Source organism: Lagenorhynchus albirostris, chromosome 19 (genome assembly GCF_949774975.1).
Source record: "Lagenorhynchus albirostris chromosome 19, mLagAlb1.1, whole genome shotgun sequence".
Taxonomy (NCBI): Eukaryota; Metazoa; Chordata; class Mammalia; order Artiodactyla; family Delphinidae; genus Lagenorhynchus; species Lagenorhynchus albirostris.
The window spans coordinates 30,077,659-30,091,092 of record NC_083113.1 but is presented as its reverse complement, the minus strand read 5'-3'; the positions used below and the strand labels follow the sequence as shown (position 1 = coordinate 30,091,092).

The 13,434-nt window shown below is 35.5% G+C and overlaps 1 protein-coding gene across 2 annotated transcripts in view; it reads left to right on the top strand.

Annotated features, from left to right (window-relative positions):
* The window catches only part of RPGRIP1L (RPGRIP1 like), a 120,797-nt gene that overhangs the window by 57,726 nt on the left and 49,637 nt on the right, over nucleotides 1–13,434 (top strand). For both annotated transcript variants that reach the window (XM_060130206.1, XM_060130207.1), the window contains exons 19-21: nucleotides 1,118–1,219; nucleotides 1,651–1,813; nucleotides 2,852–2,925. In XM_060130206.1, coding sequence (XP_059986189.1) covers nucleotides 1,118–1,219; nucleotides 1,651–1,813; nucleotides 2,852–2,925 — 339 coding nt within the window. The remainder of the gene's footprint in view (nucleotides 1–1,117; nucleotides 1,220–1,650; nucleotides 1,814–2,851; nucleotides 2,926–13,434) is intronic.

The window sequence follows — 13,434 nt, the reverse complement described above, 5'->3', positions numbered from 1 at the left end:
TTGATCTGAACCCTCCTTTGGCCCCATATCTCTCTCCAGATACTGCCCGAATCCTCTGCCCCCATTTACCATAAAGCAAAACAGAACAAAACTCTTCAAAAAGTTGTCTTAATTCCATCTTCCTTTCCTCATACTGTTCCTTGCTCACACTAGTAAAACTTTTCCTCCTTAAAGCCACTCTTGCTAAGGTCACAGTGACTTTCACTTTGCCACTTTTCACAGTGGCCGATTCTCAGTCTCCATCTTAATCTCCCAGTAACCTTTGACACAGTGGAATACTTGCTCCTTTTACTCTTGGCCTCTGGGATACCATGCCTTCCTAGTTTTCCTCCAATTTAGCCAGTTATTCTTCTCATTCTCCTGGACCATAACTCTAAATGTTGAAGTACCTCAGCAGTCAAACTTCAGACCTAGACCTCTTCTCTTCTCAATCTGTATCTAAGTAAAGAGATCTTATCCAAAAAACAAACAAGCAAATGAACAAACATAACAAAACAGAAACAGAGTTACAGATAGAAAGAACAAATGTGGTTGCCAGAGGAGAGAGGGGTAGGGGGGAAGAAACAAATAGATGAAAGAGGAAAGGAGATACAAACTTCCAGTTGTAAAATAAATGGGTCACAGGTATGAAATGTACAATGTGAGGAATATAGTCAGTAACTGTGTAGTATCTTTGTATGGTGACATATCATAACTAGACTTATCGTAGTGATCATTTTGAAATGTAAAGAAATAGAGAATCACTGTGTTATGTAACAGGAACTAACATAGTGTTGTAAGTCAATTATACTTCAAAACCAAACAAATTCATAGAAAAAGAGATCAGATTTCTGGCTACCAGAAGCAGGGGATGGGGGAGGGACAATTGGATGAAGGTGGTCAAAAGGTACAAACTTCCAGTTATAAGATAAATAAGTACTGGGGATGTCATGTCCGATATGATAAGTATAATTAACACTACTATATTTTATATATGAAAATTATTAAGAGAGTAAATCCTAAGTGTGCGTGTGCGTGTGTGTGTGTGTGTATGTGTGTGTGAAAAAGTCTTATCATGATTGGGGATTTAATAATAAATACAAAGTAACATACATGCATGTTTTCACATTAATGTAAGGAGACCTGTACTTCTCCTGAAGATATGAAGGAAATTTCACCAGAAGTGGAACATACACCAGAAATAGAAATTAATATGCCAACTGTTTCACATATTCCTGAGGTACGTGTTTGTATTAAAATTATTTTGAAAGGTTTGTTTTTTAAAGACTTTGTCTTTGCATTGACATGGATCAAGAAATCATATCATTGATCCTATTTTTATATATGACTTCCTTGGAATAGAAATGTCAAAAATATCACAAGTATAACAGTTACAATTAAGCAGACATTAGTAGGTAGTAAATACATATGTGAATTAAAGTATAATGTAAAATTCATTTTGAGATTAATGCTTTTTTCTTAGTTTATAATCATATTTTAATTTATCTGCATATTTTCATTTATACAGCTTAAGTGATTATTTTCTAATGACTCATATATATAGTGCATGTAGTGCATATTTACGTGCTTAATTATCATTCAAGTGCTTCAGCAAGAATGCTATAAATGTGATCTAAGCAATAATATATCAACGTGCTTTTATTTCTTCAGGTTTCTCAGGAAAGCAGTGTAGATAAGGTAAAAGAGAATACAGAGAAAGTACAGCAAGGAAGAGATGATGATGTGTCTTTACTCTCTGAGGGTCAGCTTGCAGAACGGACTTTGACTTCTTCTGAAGATGAAACAGAAATAACTGAAGAACTGGAACCAGAAGGTGACTTTCTTTTTTAAATTAACATTATTTCCTTAACTCTGTTTTATTTAATCTGTTAGAGCGTGCATGCCTCATAGAACATCTTCATTTAATAGTGACTGTACTTCCTGATAGCTGTTTCTTGACAGAAATGATGGGATATATAGGTCAGTCTGGTCAGCTGTGGTCAGGTGGAATTGTTGCATATCTTCTTATTTCAACTTGGAGCACCACAACAGAATGCAAGTATTGTGGCTGACCATGTTCCCAGTTTATATTTTAAGTGACTTTATAGCCTCTTTGGGTTCAGTACTGTTATCTGGGTTATTCTAGAGGATTTGACTTTTTAAAAATTAAAACTAAGAACTCAGACCAATAAAAGACAACTTGCATCATGATTTAATTTATATAAACATCTAGAAAAGGCAAACAGATTAATCTGTTGTGACAGAAAGCATTTAAGTGGTTGCCTAGGGAAGGACGAACGGGAATAGAAAGGTGCAGAAGGAAAGAGATTACAAGGGGGCATGAGGAAATTTTGGGGGGTGATAGATATGTTCACTGTTTTAATTGTGGTGGTGGTTTCACAGAATTACATATTTGTCAAAATATATAGTTTCAGAATGTAAATACAGACTTTGTACTTTAAATTTGTGTGGTTTATTATATGTCAGTTTACTGCAATAAAGCTGTAAAACCTTTAAAAATGTTTTTAAATAGTAGGAATAACTTGATTTTGACACAGTAGTATTGGTTAGGCTGTTAGACATTATTACCATGTTCTTCTCTTTAAAAAAATTTTTTTAATTTCGTACTAGAGCAAGCTACATTCTTATTTCCTTTGTTTCTGCTAAAACTAAACTGGAATTTTTCAGTCATTTTTTTCTCTTTTCTAAAATGTAATATAAATATCTTTACTGCTAAAAAAATCCAGACATGATTACCATATTGTTCTTTTAAGGTTATCCTTGTAATGTATGCTTATTTCTCTCCATGTCACAAGGTGCAAATATAATTGGTTTAACAGATTTAAACCAAAAAAATTTTATTTTTTAACAGATGAAGAAGACAGATCAGCTTCTGACAGTGATGAGTGTATTATTCCAGGTCCTACCGCCAAGACCATCAAACAGGTCAGTAACCTGATATCAACCAGAAATGTTCTGAAATAAAGCTGCTTTTCGTTCATAGTTTATCACTCTTCATATATGAAAATCTTAAGGCAGAATATTTCTGGAAAAATTTTAATGTGTTATCATAATCTTATCCAAGTAATCATCTAGTACGAGAAAATTTTATTTACACTTTCATTATGTAACAGACCATAACATGTAAGTGTTATTTTTGCTTACATGTTTAAGAGTACCTAACATCAGTAGCTTCAATAGTTACTTGCTAAAACCAGCTGACTTCTCTGACTCCTTTTCAGAACCATTATACAAAGATGTATTAAATCAAATCTGAACTTTAAAGAATTCAAAATGTGAGATTGCATTTAAAACTATAATAACTTACACATGTGAATTCATAGGCTATTCACATGTGTAAGTTATCTAAATATGTCACTGATAAGCTATTAAAGTTATTTCATTCTGCCAAAAAATTAAACCCTTAGAAGGTAATTAATTTCATATAGGTATACTTCGCTTGTTTTGTAGCACATTGCTGAAAAGTAGTATGTAAATTGAAATTTTGAGAAGAAAATTATACTTTAATTTACATAGGAAGTGTCCCACTTACCAGAGCATTTCTCATTGTAAGGGGAGAAAAAGGTTTTATAAAGTAAATGTAAGTAAAGTGCTAGCTTTTTCTATTCATCTACATTAATTTTCCTGAAATGATTAATTGTATTCCTTTTCTTTAGAATTTCTACTTTATTTTTAAGAATTGCAATACTTACTTCAACTCTTAAAATCTCACATTCTTAGCTTAATCTCTCTGCAGAACAAACCCATAAAACAGAACATTTCAGTTGTCACAGATGCCTCCGTAAAATAGAGAAATCCGTTGTTTCCATGATTGACAAATACAAACAGATGATTATAAATATAAACAGAACAACTCATCTGTCCAAAGTTTTATTATAATTATTATTATATAATTATTAATTATAATAACATCATCTAACATATAGTGTACTGATATATGGAATCATTATTGCTCAAAAGTGATAAATTAAAAAAGGAATCTTGCATATGGTTGCCTGAAGACTTAATTATAGCATTTAGTTCAATTCAGTTTAATTCGTTTGCTTTGTCAAATCTGAAATTGTTAAATTATTTTATCAAAATAAATCAAATTATTTCAGTGAATAGAAATTCTCTACCCTCTACTGGAAATTTTTGATAATGGGAATCAATGGGAAAATGAGCCTCTTGTGTGGAATTTAGCTGTCTAGCCATTTGTATTAGTCAGTTTTCCAAAGAAACAGAACCAATAAGATAAATTTATATAGAGAGAGAAAGAAAGTTACTAAAAGGAATTGTCTCTCGTGATTATGGAGAATATGGAGTCCCAAGATCTGCAGTCTACAAGCTGGAGACCCAAGGAAGTCAATGGCTTAGTTCCAGTCTGAGTTGGAAGACCTCAGAACTAGGAGAGCCCGTGGTGTGAGTTCCTGTCCTAAAGCAGGCAGGCAGGAGACCTACAAAGAGTAGATGTTTCAGTTCGGTTCAAGGGCAAGAAAAGACCAATGTCCCAGCTCAAGGCAGTCGGGCAGGAAGAGTTCCCTATTACTCAGCCTTTTTGTTCTATTCAGGTCTTCAATTAATTGGATGAGGCCCCATCCACATTAGAGTATAATCGGCTTTACTCAGTCTGCCAATTCAAATGTTAATCTCATCCAGAGACACCTTCACAGACTTACCCAGAATAATGTTTGACCAAATGTCTGGGTACCTCGTGGCCCAAACAAGTTGCATATAAATTTAACCATCACATCATTTTATTAAGAATACTCCATTCATTACATCAAGAGTAGTAAGCCTGCAAGCTTTATTCAGATATCTCTCTCACATGGTTCACATTTCTTTCTCAATAGTTCTGCAAGACTCTGCTTACTTTCATCACGATTTTTGAAAGGCTATATTGTTTAGCCTTTTGAACATAACAATATGAGATACTGAATCAGTCCTAGGGTCTACAGGACTAGTACCAAGGGGTATATTTATCTAGCCAATCTACAAACAGCACTCATCTCTCTTGTTATAACTCAGCGATTCCCAGGGATTCACCATCTGCAGTTTGTGATCACTCTTCCGTAAGGAGGTAGATATAGTGTTCCGGCCCTGCCCTCAGGAAACATTACATTCATTGGGAAGATGTTTTCATGAAAAAGTCAAGTAGTAATTCAACAGTTAAATTACAATATAAAACAATGTCAGGAGACAGTACCAATGATTAATAGTCAGATATTTGAGCTAAAGAATAAAGCTGTTTGGGACCTATCCTCCTCATTTTCCAAATGAGTAAACTGAGATTTTGAAATAAGGTGACTTGCTGACAATCATGCCACTAATTAAGGAAGTTCAGAGGGAGGAGAAATTTGGAGTGATTTTTCAATAGACTTCATTAAGGATATGCCCACAAGCTGGCTCACCCACCCTTTCTCATAGTTTCGTGTCTGCTCTTTCTCATTGTAAGCTGACTTTTTCTGCTTCACTTGCTTACTGCCCAAAGATAGCCACACAGAACACCCAGCCCCAAGGAGAAGGATCTGATGAGCCACGTCTAGCCTCTGGATTGGGTCCATCTTTATCAGTTGTGCTCCTTTGACCCATTTAGCTGTGGCCAGTCACACAGTGGAAAGGAGTGTCCTGCTTTAACTGTGACAACTCAAAGATGTGGATATATGGCAGCAGGGAGAAAATCATGTGCATTTTTACTGCAGGCAGGGATGCACATTATGTTTCAGAAGTCAAGAATACACTAACTGGAGAAGCCTTTCTGTAGAAAGGGATAGAAGACTTCAGTTACAATGGTGAAGACTAAATGTTTGGGATTTTATCCAAGAGACACTAGGGAGACATTGCAACAGGTTAATTTTATTTTCTAAACATTGTATTCATCATCTAAGAGTAACTTTCAAAGTATGGAGAAATGCTATCTAAATTATGTCATCTTAGACCAGTGATTTTTCAACTGGGGGCAATTTTGCCACCCAAGGGACGTTTTGGCACTGTCTGGAGGCATTTTTGGTTGTCACACTGGGAGGGACTACTACTGGCATCTAGTGGTTAGAAGTCAGGGCTGCTGCTAAACGTGCAGCAAAGCATAGGACCCACGACAAAGAACTATCTGGCCTAAAATGTCAATAGTGCTGAGGTTGAGAAGTCCTATATCAGACTTTCAACAGAATCATGTATATATTGACAACATTGCTAGCATCTCAGTGCAGTTATACAGTGCTCTTAACTAAGAGTAAAGAACTTTGATTTAACCAAGAAGTTTAGTGAAAGAGCTGTTCCTCTAAAATATTCAATTAATTCTAATGTACACATATATTTTTCCTTTGTAGTAAACTGGGTTTTTTCCTTATTACTTCCAGAAAAGTAATTTGTGTTACTTTGCTACAGCCTAATACAGCCTTCACTACCATTCCAAAATGTGATTTCCTGTAATGGTTTTAGATGCTGTCTCAGAAGTGTGAATATCGTTTAAAGCAAGCAGCTATTTTAAGCAATGCTTTGTGCCTTGGTAGCCATTAATCAGCTCCCATGTGGTTTTAAAAATTCTACTTTTAGTAGAAGGTAATGACCAGAATCTTATGTTCATAGGTGAAATTTGGTTTTGTTAAATTATATAACAAATACAGTAAAATAGAATAATCTGTAAGCACAGAAACAAAATAAGAGATCATCATAATGTTGAAATACAGCATTTTCTAGTGATTGTACCAGTTTTTCTGTGTGCCACTTCTGCAAATCGTTTGATATGAGTCATGGAACCTTTTTCTTTACAGATTCCATAAGCAGTACAAAGAACCCCTGAATACGTTTCACTCAGATTCATCAGTTGTTAACATTTGTTCATACTCTTTTTTTAATCATTTCTCTTCTCTCTCCTATATATGCTTATATGCAGTATGTATACATCATAAACCACATTCTTACATACATAGTTGTAATGAATCATTTGATAGTTGCAGAGGTCATGCCCCTTTACCCCTAAATACTTCAGAATAATAATACTGTAATCTACAGTTCTTATTAAAATTTTGCCAGTTGTCCCAGTATTATCCTTTATAGCATGTTATTAATCTGGTCCAGGATCAAATCCAGATCACACATTGCATTTAGTTTTCATTCCTCTGTAGCCTCCTTTAATGCGTAATGGTTCCTCAGCCTTCCATTAAGTTGGTCTTTCATAACATTGACATTTTTTAGGAATGCAGGCCATTTATATTGTAAAATGTCCTTCAATTTGGATTTGTGTGATTCAGGTTATTCGTTTTGGTAGGAATACTACAGGAGCAATGCTGTGTCCTTTTCAGTGCATGATACCAGGAGACACAGGATGTCGTTTTATCTGATTGTTGATAGTAACTTTTAAGCACAAAAATACTTGTGGCTCATTAGTTTCTTCTTTTGTCTCCTCTTTAAGAACTGCTTCAGGTAGAAATCTCAGGACAGGAATACATAGCTTTCTTTGGAAGGGAAGACACTACTGAGTGTCTAATACGTGCTAAGCACATGCTATGTAATATCTCCTTATAGTTCTAACAGCAATTCTTTATTCATTAGCATCTACTGTGTATCATACAAGAAACAATCCCTAGCCTCAAAAAATTCACAATCTAGGGCAAACACAATTACAATGCAGTGGTCAGCGCTAGGAGAATGGAATACACAGCTGCTGTGGGAGCCTTCAGGAGGGGTGCCTAACTCAGCATGAGGGACCCTCATCAAGGATGGCTTCCTAGAGTCAGTGAAGCTTGAGCCAAGACTTGAAGATGATTAAGAATTAGTGGAAGCAGAGGAGGGGACATTATAGGCCAAAGAAACAAAAGCATAAGAATTTGAGAGAATGTGGAGCATGGCTTGTTCTGAGAATCAGAGCGGTTTTAGGATGGGCCAAGTCTATGGCACACATGGGGATCCCCAGGAGAATATGCTGAAAAGATAGTCATGTCCAGAGCATTGAGGCTTCTGTGTGTTATCTGAGGAGGTTGAAGTCTATCCTGAAGTTCTACGAGCAGCCAATGAGGATTTTTAAGGGAGGAGGAAGAAGATCAGTCATTCGTTAAACAGGTAGTGAGCATTGTCTGTCCCGAGCCTTATTCTAGGGACTGGGAATTTAGCAGTGAATAAGAGAAATAAGTCTCTTGCTCTTGTGGAGCTTGCACTCTTGAATCACATTTTAAAAGATCCTGCTATCAATAAAGTAAAGAATAGATTAGAGGCACAGGGACTAGTTAAAAAGTAATTAAATAACCCCACTCTGTGGTTACCTCCACTTTGTAGAAATTTTTTAAATTGCCTTTACCTATAGCTATAATGTCACAAAATTGAGAGTGAGAGTAGTGTCCTAGATAAACATCATTTATGCCCATTACCCTATGAATTTCAATTATCTACTACACTGTGTAAGCAATTTAAGATTATTCAGTTTCTTTTTTTCATGTTACAGAATCTGACAGCTCATAGTTATTTTTTAGAAATGTTGATCCTTAAAAGGAATCTAACAGATTTCCCAGGACTCAGACATATTACTTGGTTCTTCCTCTTTTCTTCATGTCTGTGATGTATAATTAATCATAGATTACTTCATTTTGTTTCATTTCATTTACAACATTTATGAGCTTCACTTTGTCAGAATGAAGTGCTTGTCCCCTCCTTTCCTTTCCAAGGTGGCATAATTAATGTTAGCATCTTTTTTAACAGACTACATAAAGTTTAGTGGCTGGATTAAATCAAGTCATTAACATAATGTGCCACCCAATTTGCCCCTATCTCTCTTCGTTTCCAGGACATCAAAGTGCCACAGAGCACCAGTGTAATTGGGCCTTGCTGGCCTGTCAGGTTCCGTCAGCCTGATGACTGCTGCTTTTACTAAAAAGCTTCTAGGCATGATAATTACTGGGGGTGGGGAGTCTAAGAAATGTAAAACTTTGGACATTTCTCTATGAATATTTTATTAATTTGAATAATCAGAAGTTAACAGTATCAATTTGATGTATAATACATTGATTAAAAGCCTTGTTTTAGGTCCTCAAAATAGACATCAAAACCGAAAGTTTGCATCTGCCATAGCATTAAAAAAAAAAGAATTATCAATCCTTCTTTCACATTATTCCTAATTTTACCATTTAAGCAATGCAGCTCTCAATTTTTACAACTAAATATATTGCCTTCAACTCACAGATTTCTTAAAGTGTGCCCACAGGTGAGAATGGGAGATCACAGGCTAAAGAGTAATGATCTTTTTTGTGCAATGCACATTTACATCTTTCTCCATTCCTACTAATAGCAGTTTTGTAAAAGCTGCCATATTCAATCGGACTGAAATTCAGTTCCACCCAGATGCCAGGTTCTCTTGAACTACATGAGCTGGCATTCCCAGGTGATCGCAGTAATGATGTCCAGCAAAATATGTTTTAAAGCTTTGAAAAGCAAAATGCATAAAGCAGCTCACCACTTTTAGCACTCATGTATTACACGTTGTTAAATCACTTCAGAATCAAAGATGATATCCTATCAGTGGGTAGAGTAAGCCCCTCCCACTGTTTTACATATGGAAGCTTAAGCTAGATGACCAGAAATGCTGGATTACTCTCCTGATATTGATTGCCTTTAAAACTATTTTTTATATTTTGTAACTTAATTATCTCTTACTAATGTACCACGGACATCTTTCCATAGCAGTATACTCTATTTCTTTTTTTGCATATGCATAATATTACATTGTATAGCTGTACCATATTTATTTAAATAAGCACCTTTTGGTGGACCCTTTGGTTTCTATCAGTTTTTGCTAATACAGACATTTCCAGATTAAGTGCTTTTGTACAGAACATTTTTACACAAAATGTGCAGAAATTACTGTTTCCTCATATCATACTTCATGTCAAATTTATGAATAAGAAATACCTCACTGATGATTCCACTTAAAAAGAAGCAAACAAAAAGGTATATTTGTTCATACATAGTATATTTGTACATACATACATATGTATTTTTTTTTCACACACACACACTGTGTTTTATTTTTACAAGAGATAAATAAACTGACGCCAAGCATTGTAAATGGATGACCACAACAAAAGCAACAATGATTGCAATTACCAAACATGAAACACACTCATACTGTGTCATAATAGTGACATTCAGTCCAGGAATCCTCCACTGTAACAGCTCCTTTACTTTGCAGTGATAATTGATTTGTATATTTTTTGCCTCTGAGTCCTTGTGGGATATATATTTTTTTTATTCAAACAGAAAGTCACAAAAATTATAATCATCCTCATCAGTTCACTCAGTCCCATGTAATTAATTTTTTTTTCATCTTGATCTTTTGTTAGCACTTTTATGAATTCATCAGTTTTCCATTAGAGTTCTGAAAATGCTTATTCATTCAGTTCAGCAGTATAGTCAGTTACCAGAAACCTGTACTTGTCAGAGTCTTTGCCATGAATTCCTTGAAGATGAAACCCTTTTATAGGAACATTTTTGCAAAAGCAACAGAGTACACCCAGAACTGTCTGTAAATGACAAAAGACTTAAAAATGACCACAGTTAAAAATTTGATGAAAGTTCATGATAATGCAATTGACAAGGAAATTTAGTTATTTCTGAGATATACATTCTAAAGTAATAACTAGAATTATGACTTATAACATTATACCAGAACATATAAGATTTTTAGAAATTTCATGTAATGTCTGAAACATTTATGTTAACATATTTCCATACAAATAACCCAAAGAAAGTTTAGTATTAGTTGTTTTTTTTGTTTGTTTGTTTATACTGCAGGTTCTTATTAGTCATCAGTTTTATACACATCAGTGTATACATGTCAATCCCAATCGCCCAATTCAGCACACCACCATCCCCACCCCACCGCAGTTTTCCCCCCTTGGTGTCCATACGTTTGTTCTCTACATCTGTGTCTCAACTTCTGCCCTGCAAACCGGTTCATCTGTACCATTTTTCTAGGTTCCACATACATGTGTTAATATACAATATTTGTTTTTCTCTTTCTGACTCACTTCACTCTGTATGACAGTCTCTAGATCCATCCACGTCTCAACAAATGACTCAATTTCGTTCCTTTTTATGGCTGAGTAATATTCCATGGTATATATGTACCACAACTTCTTTATTCATTCATCTGTCGATGGGCATTTAGGTTGCTTCCATGACCTGGCTATTGTAAATAGTGCTGCAATGAACACTGGGGTGCATGTGTCTTTTTGAATTATGGTTTTCCCTGGGTATATGCCCAGGAGTGGGATTGCTGGATCCATACATATGTATTTTTATATGAGCATACAGATATAACATTTAGGTTTATGTAAGCAAAGAAAATGTCTGGAAGTACATAATCCAAATACTGTTAGCAATGAGTATCTCTGGGACATGGGTCAGGGCAAGGGTCAGCAAACTATGGCCCACGTGCCAAATCCAGCCCTCTACCTATTTTTATAAATAAAGTTTTATTGGAGCACAGCACACTCATCATTTACATATTGTCTGTGGCCACTTCACTGTACGAGAGCAGAGTTGAGTACTTGCAACAGAGACCGTATAGCCTGCAATGTGAAAAATATTTGCTGTCTAGCCCTTACAGAAAAAAATTTGCCAAGCCCTGAGTTAAAGAATGGGTGGAAACAAGGAACTTCTATATTTTACTTTTTAGGATTTATATTGTCGGATTATTTTTAGTGATGAATATAGATTGCTTCTAAAAAGGAAATAATTCGTTAGCTCATTCTGTACTAAAATGTTAAATAATAACTAAAGAACAGTTTAATATGAATTGTAGAAGCTTTTCTATAAATAGAAAGGGCCAACAAATAAAGGGTGAATCTTTTCTGGTTTAGAGCAGTGGTTCTCAAAGTGTGGTCCTCAGACCAGCAGCATCAGCATCTCCTGAGAATTTGTGACAGATGCAAATTCTTGGGCCCCACACTAGACCTAAGGAATCAGAAGCTCTGAGACTGGAGCCCAGAAATCTGTGTCTTGTCAAGCCTTTCAGGTCATTCTGGGGTGTGCTAAAATTTGAGAACCGCAGCTTTAGGGAAAGGCAGTACTTCTCACCATGGCTGCATATTAGAACCACCTAGGAAACATTTCTAAATGCCAGGGCCCAGGCTCCACTCAGATCAGTTAGATCAGAATTTTGTTTAAAACTCCCCCAGTGGTACTGATGTGCAGCCAAAATTGAGAACCACTGTTCTATAACATCTGTTCTCAATGATGGTGAAAGTAGAATAGCATATCAAAATAACCTGAAATTGAGGGTCATTTTTTAAATTCTCTCCTTCCTTCACAGTACTGCCATAGTAAGCCACTTTTAATGATGAAAATGTGTCATATCCCTCAGGTGTATTAGGACAGGAAAAAATATTCCAGTCATCGCTTTAGAACATGCGGTAACAAACTTCTGTAATTTGCTGACCATTACAGATACAGTAATTTACATGGTATATAAGGGAGACAGTGTTCTAAAAATAAGCATTCCTAACCCTAGCACGAGTCTGATCTCCATCACTGAAGTTTTCACTATTTATATTATTTGTTCAACGTAGTATCTTTTAACAGAACGTAATGAGAAAAGAAAGATTACTGTCACCAATGGAAACTGGATTAGGTTTGTTTTGTTTGTTAAAAACATTACCATTATTTGTGTGTGTGTGTGTTAATTCCCAATTTGAGAAGTGAAGTAGGGATCTAAAGTATCTCAGAGATAGTAAGCAGTATGTCGGAAATATGTATTAAATTACTACTTCTGTATTAATTGTTGTGTGTTAATTTTATAATGGTAGAGTATTCAACATGCAATGTATGATTTTTGTTGTTTTATGCTGTCATTGTATCTCAGCTGCTCAGGTGTCACTTAATAAATAAATACTTAACTATTAAAACTATTAAAATGGAATAATCTCTGTAAAAAGAAAAAGAAAAAACATTATTACTTCAACAGTTGGAGTTTCTCTTTACTCTTATTTCTCCCAAAGAGCTATTATTTTTTTAAAAATCAAAGACTTTTCAGTCAAAACTTGTATGAAGAGTGGATTTGATTCCCAATCAAATTCCTTCTAAGTAGAAGCTTTGGAGCCTAGTGTGAGGTCTAGGGGACTTATTTCGAGTCTTTGAGATGACTGTGCCAGCCCCCAGCCTGAAGAAGAGAAGTTGTAAGAATCGCCATTAATCGTTATGCAGCCTACCCTACTCACGTATGGCTCTGTCAATACCAATGGAGAGTTGGACTTTTTTTTTTTTAATAAATTTATTTATTTTATTTATTTATTTTTGGCTGCGTTGGGTCTTCGTTGCTGAGCACGGGCTTTCTCTAGTTGCTGTGAGCGGGAGCTACTCTTCTTTGCGATGCACGGGCTTCTCATTGCGGTGGCTTCTCTTGCTGCGGAGCACGGGCTCTAGGGTGCACGGGCTTCAGTAGTTTTGGCGCATGGGCTCTACAGC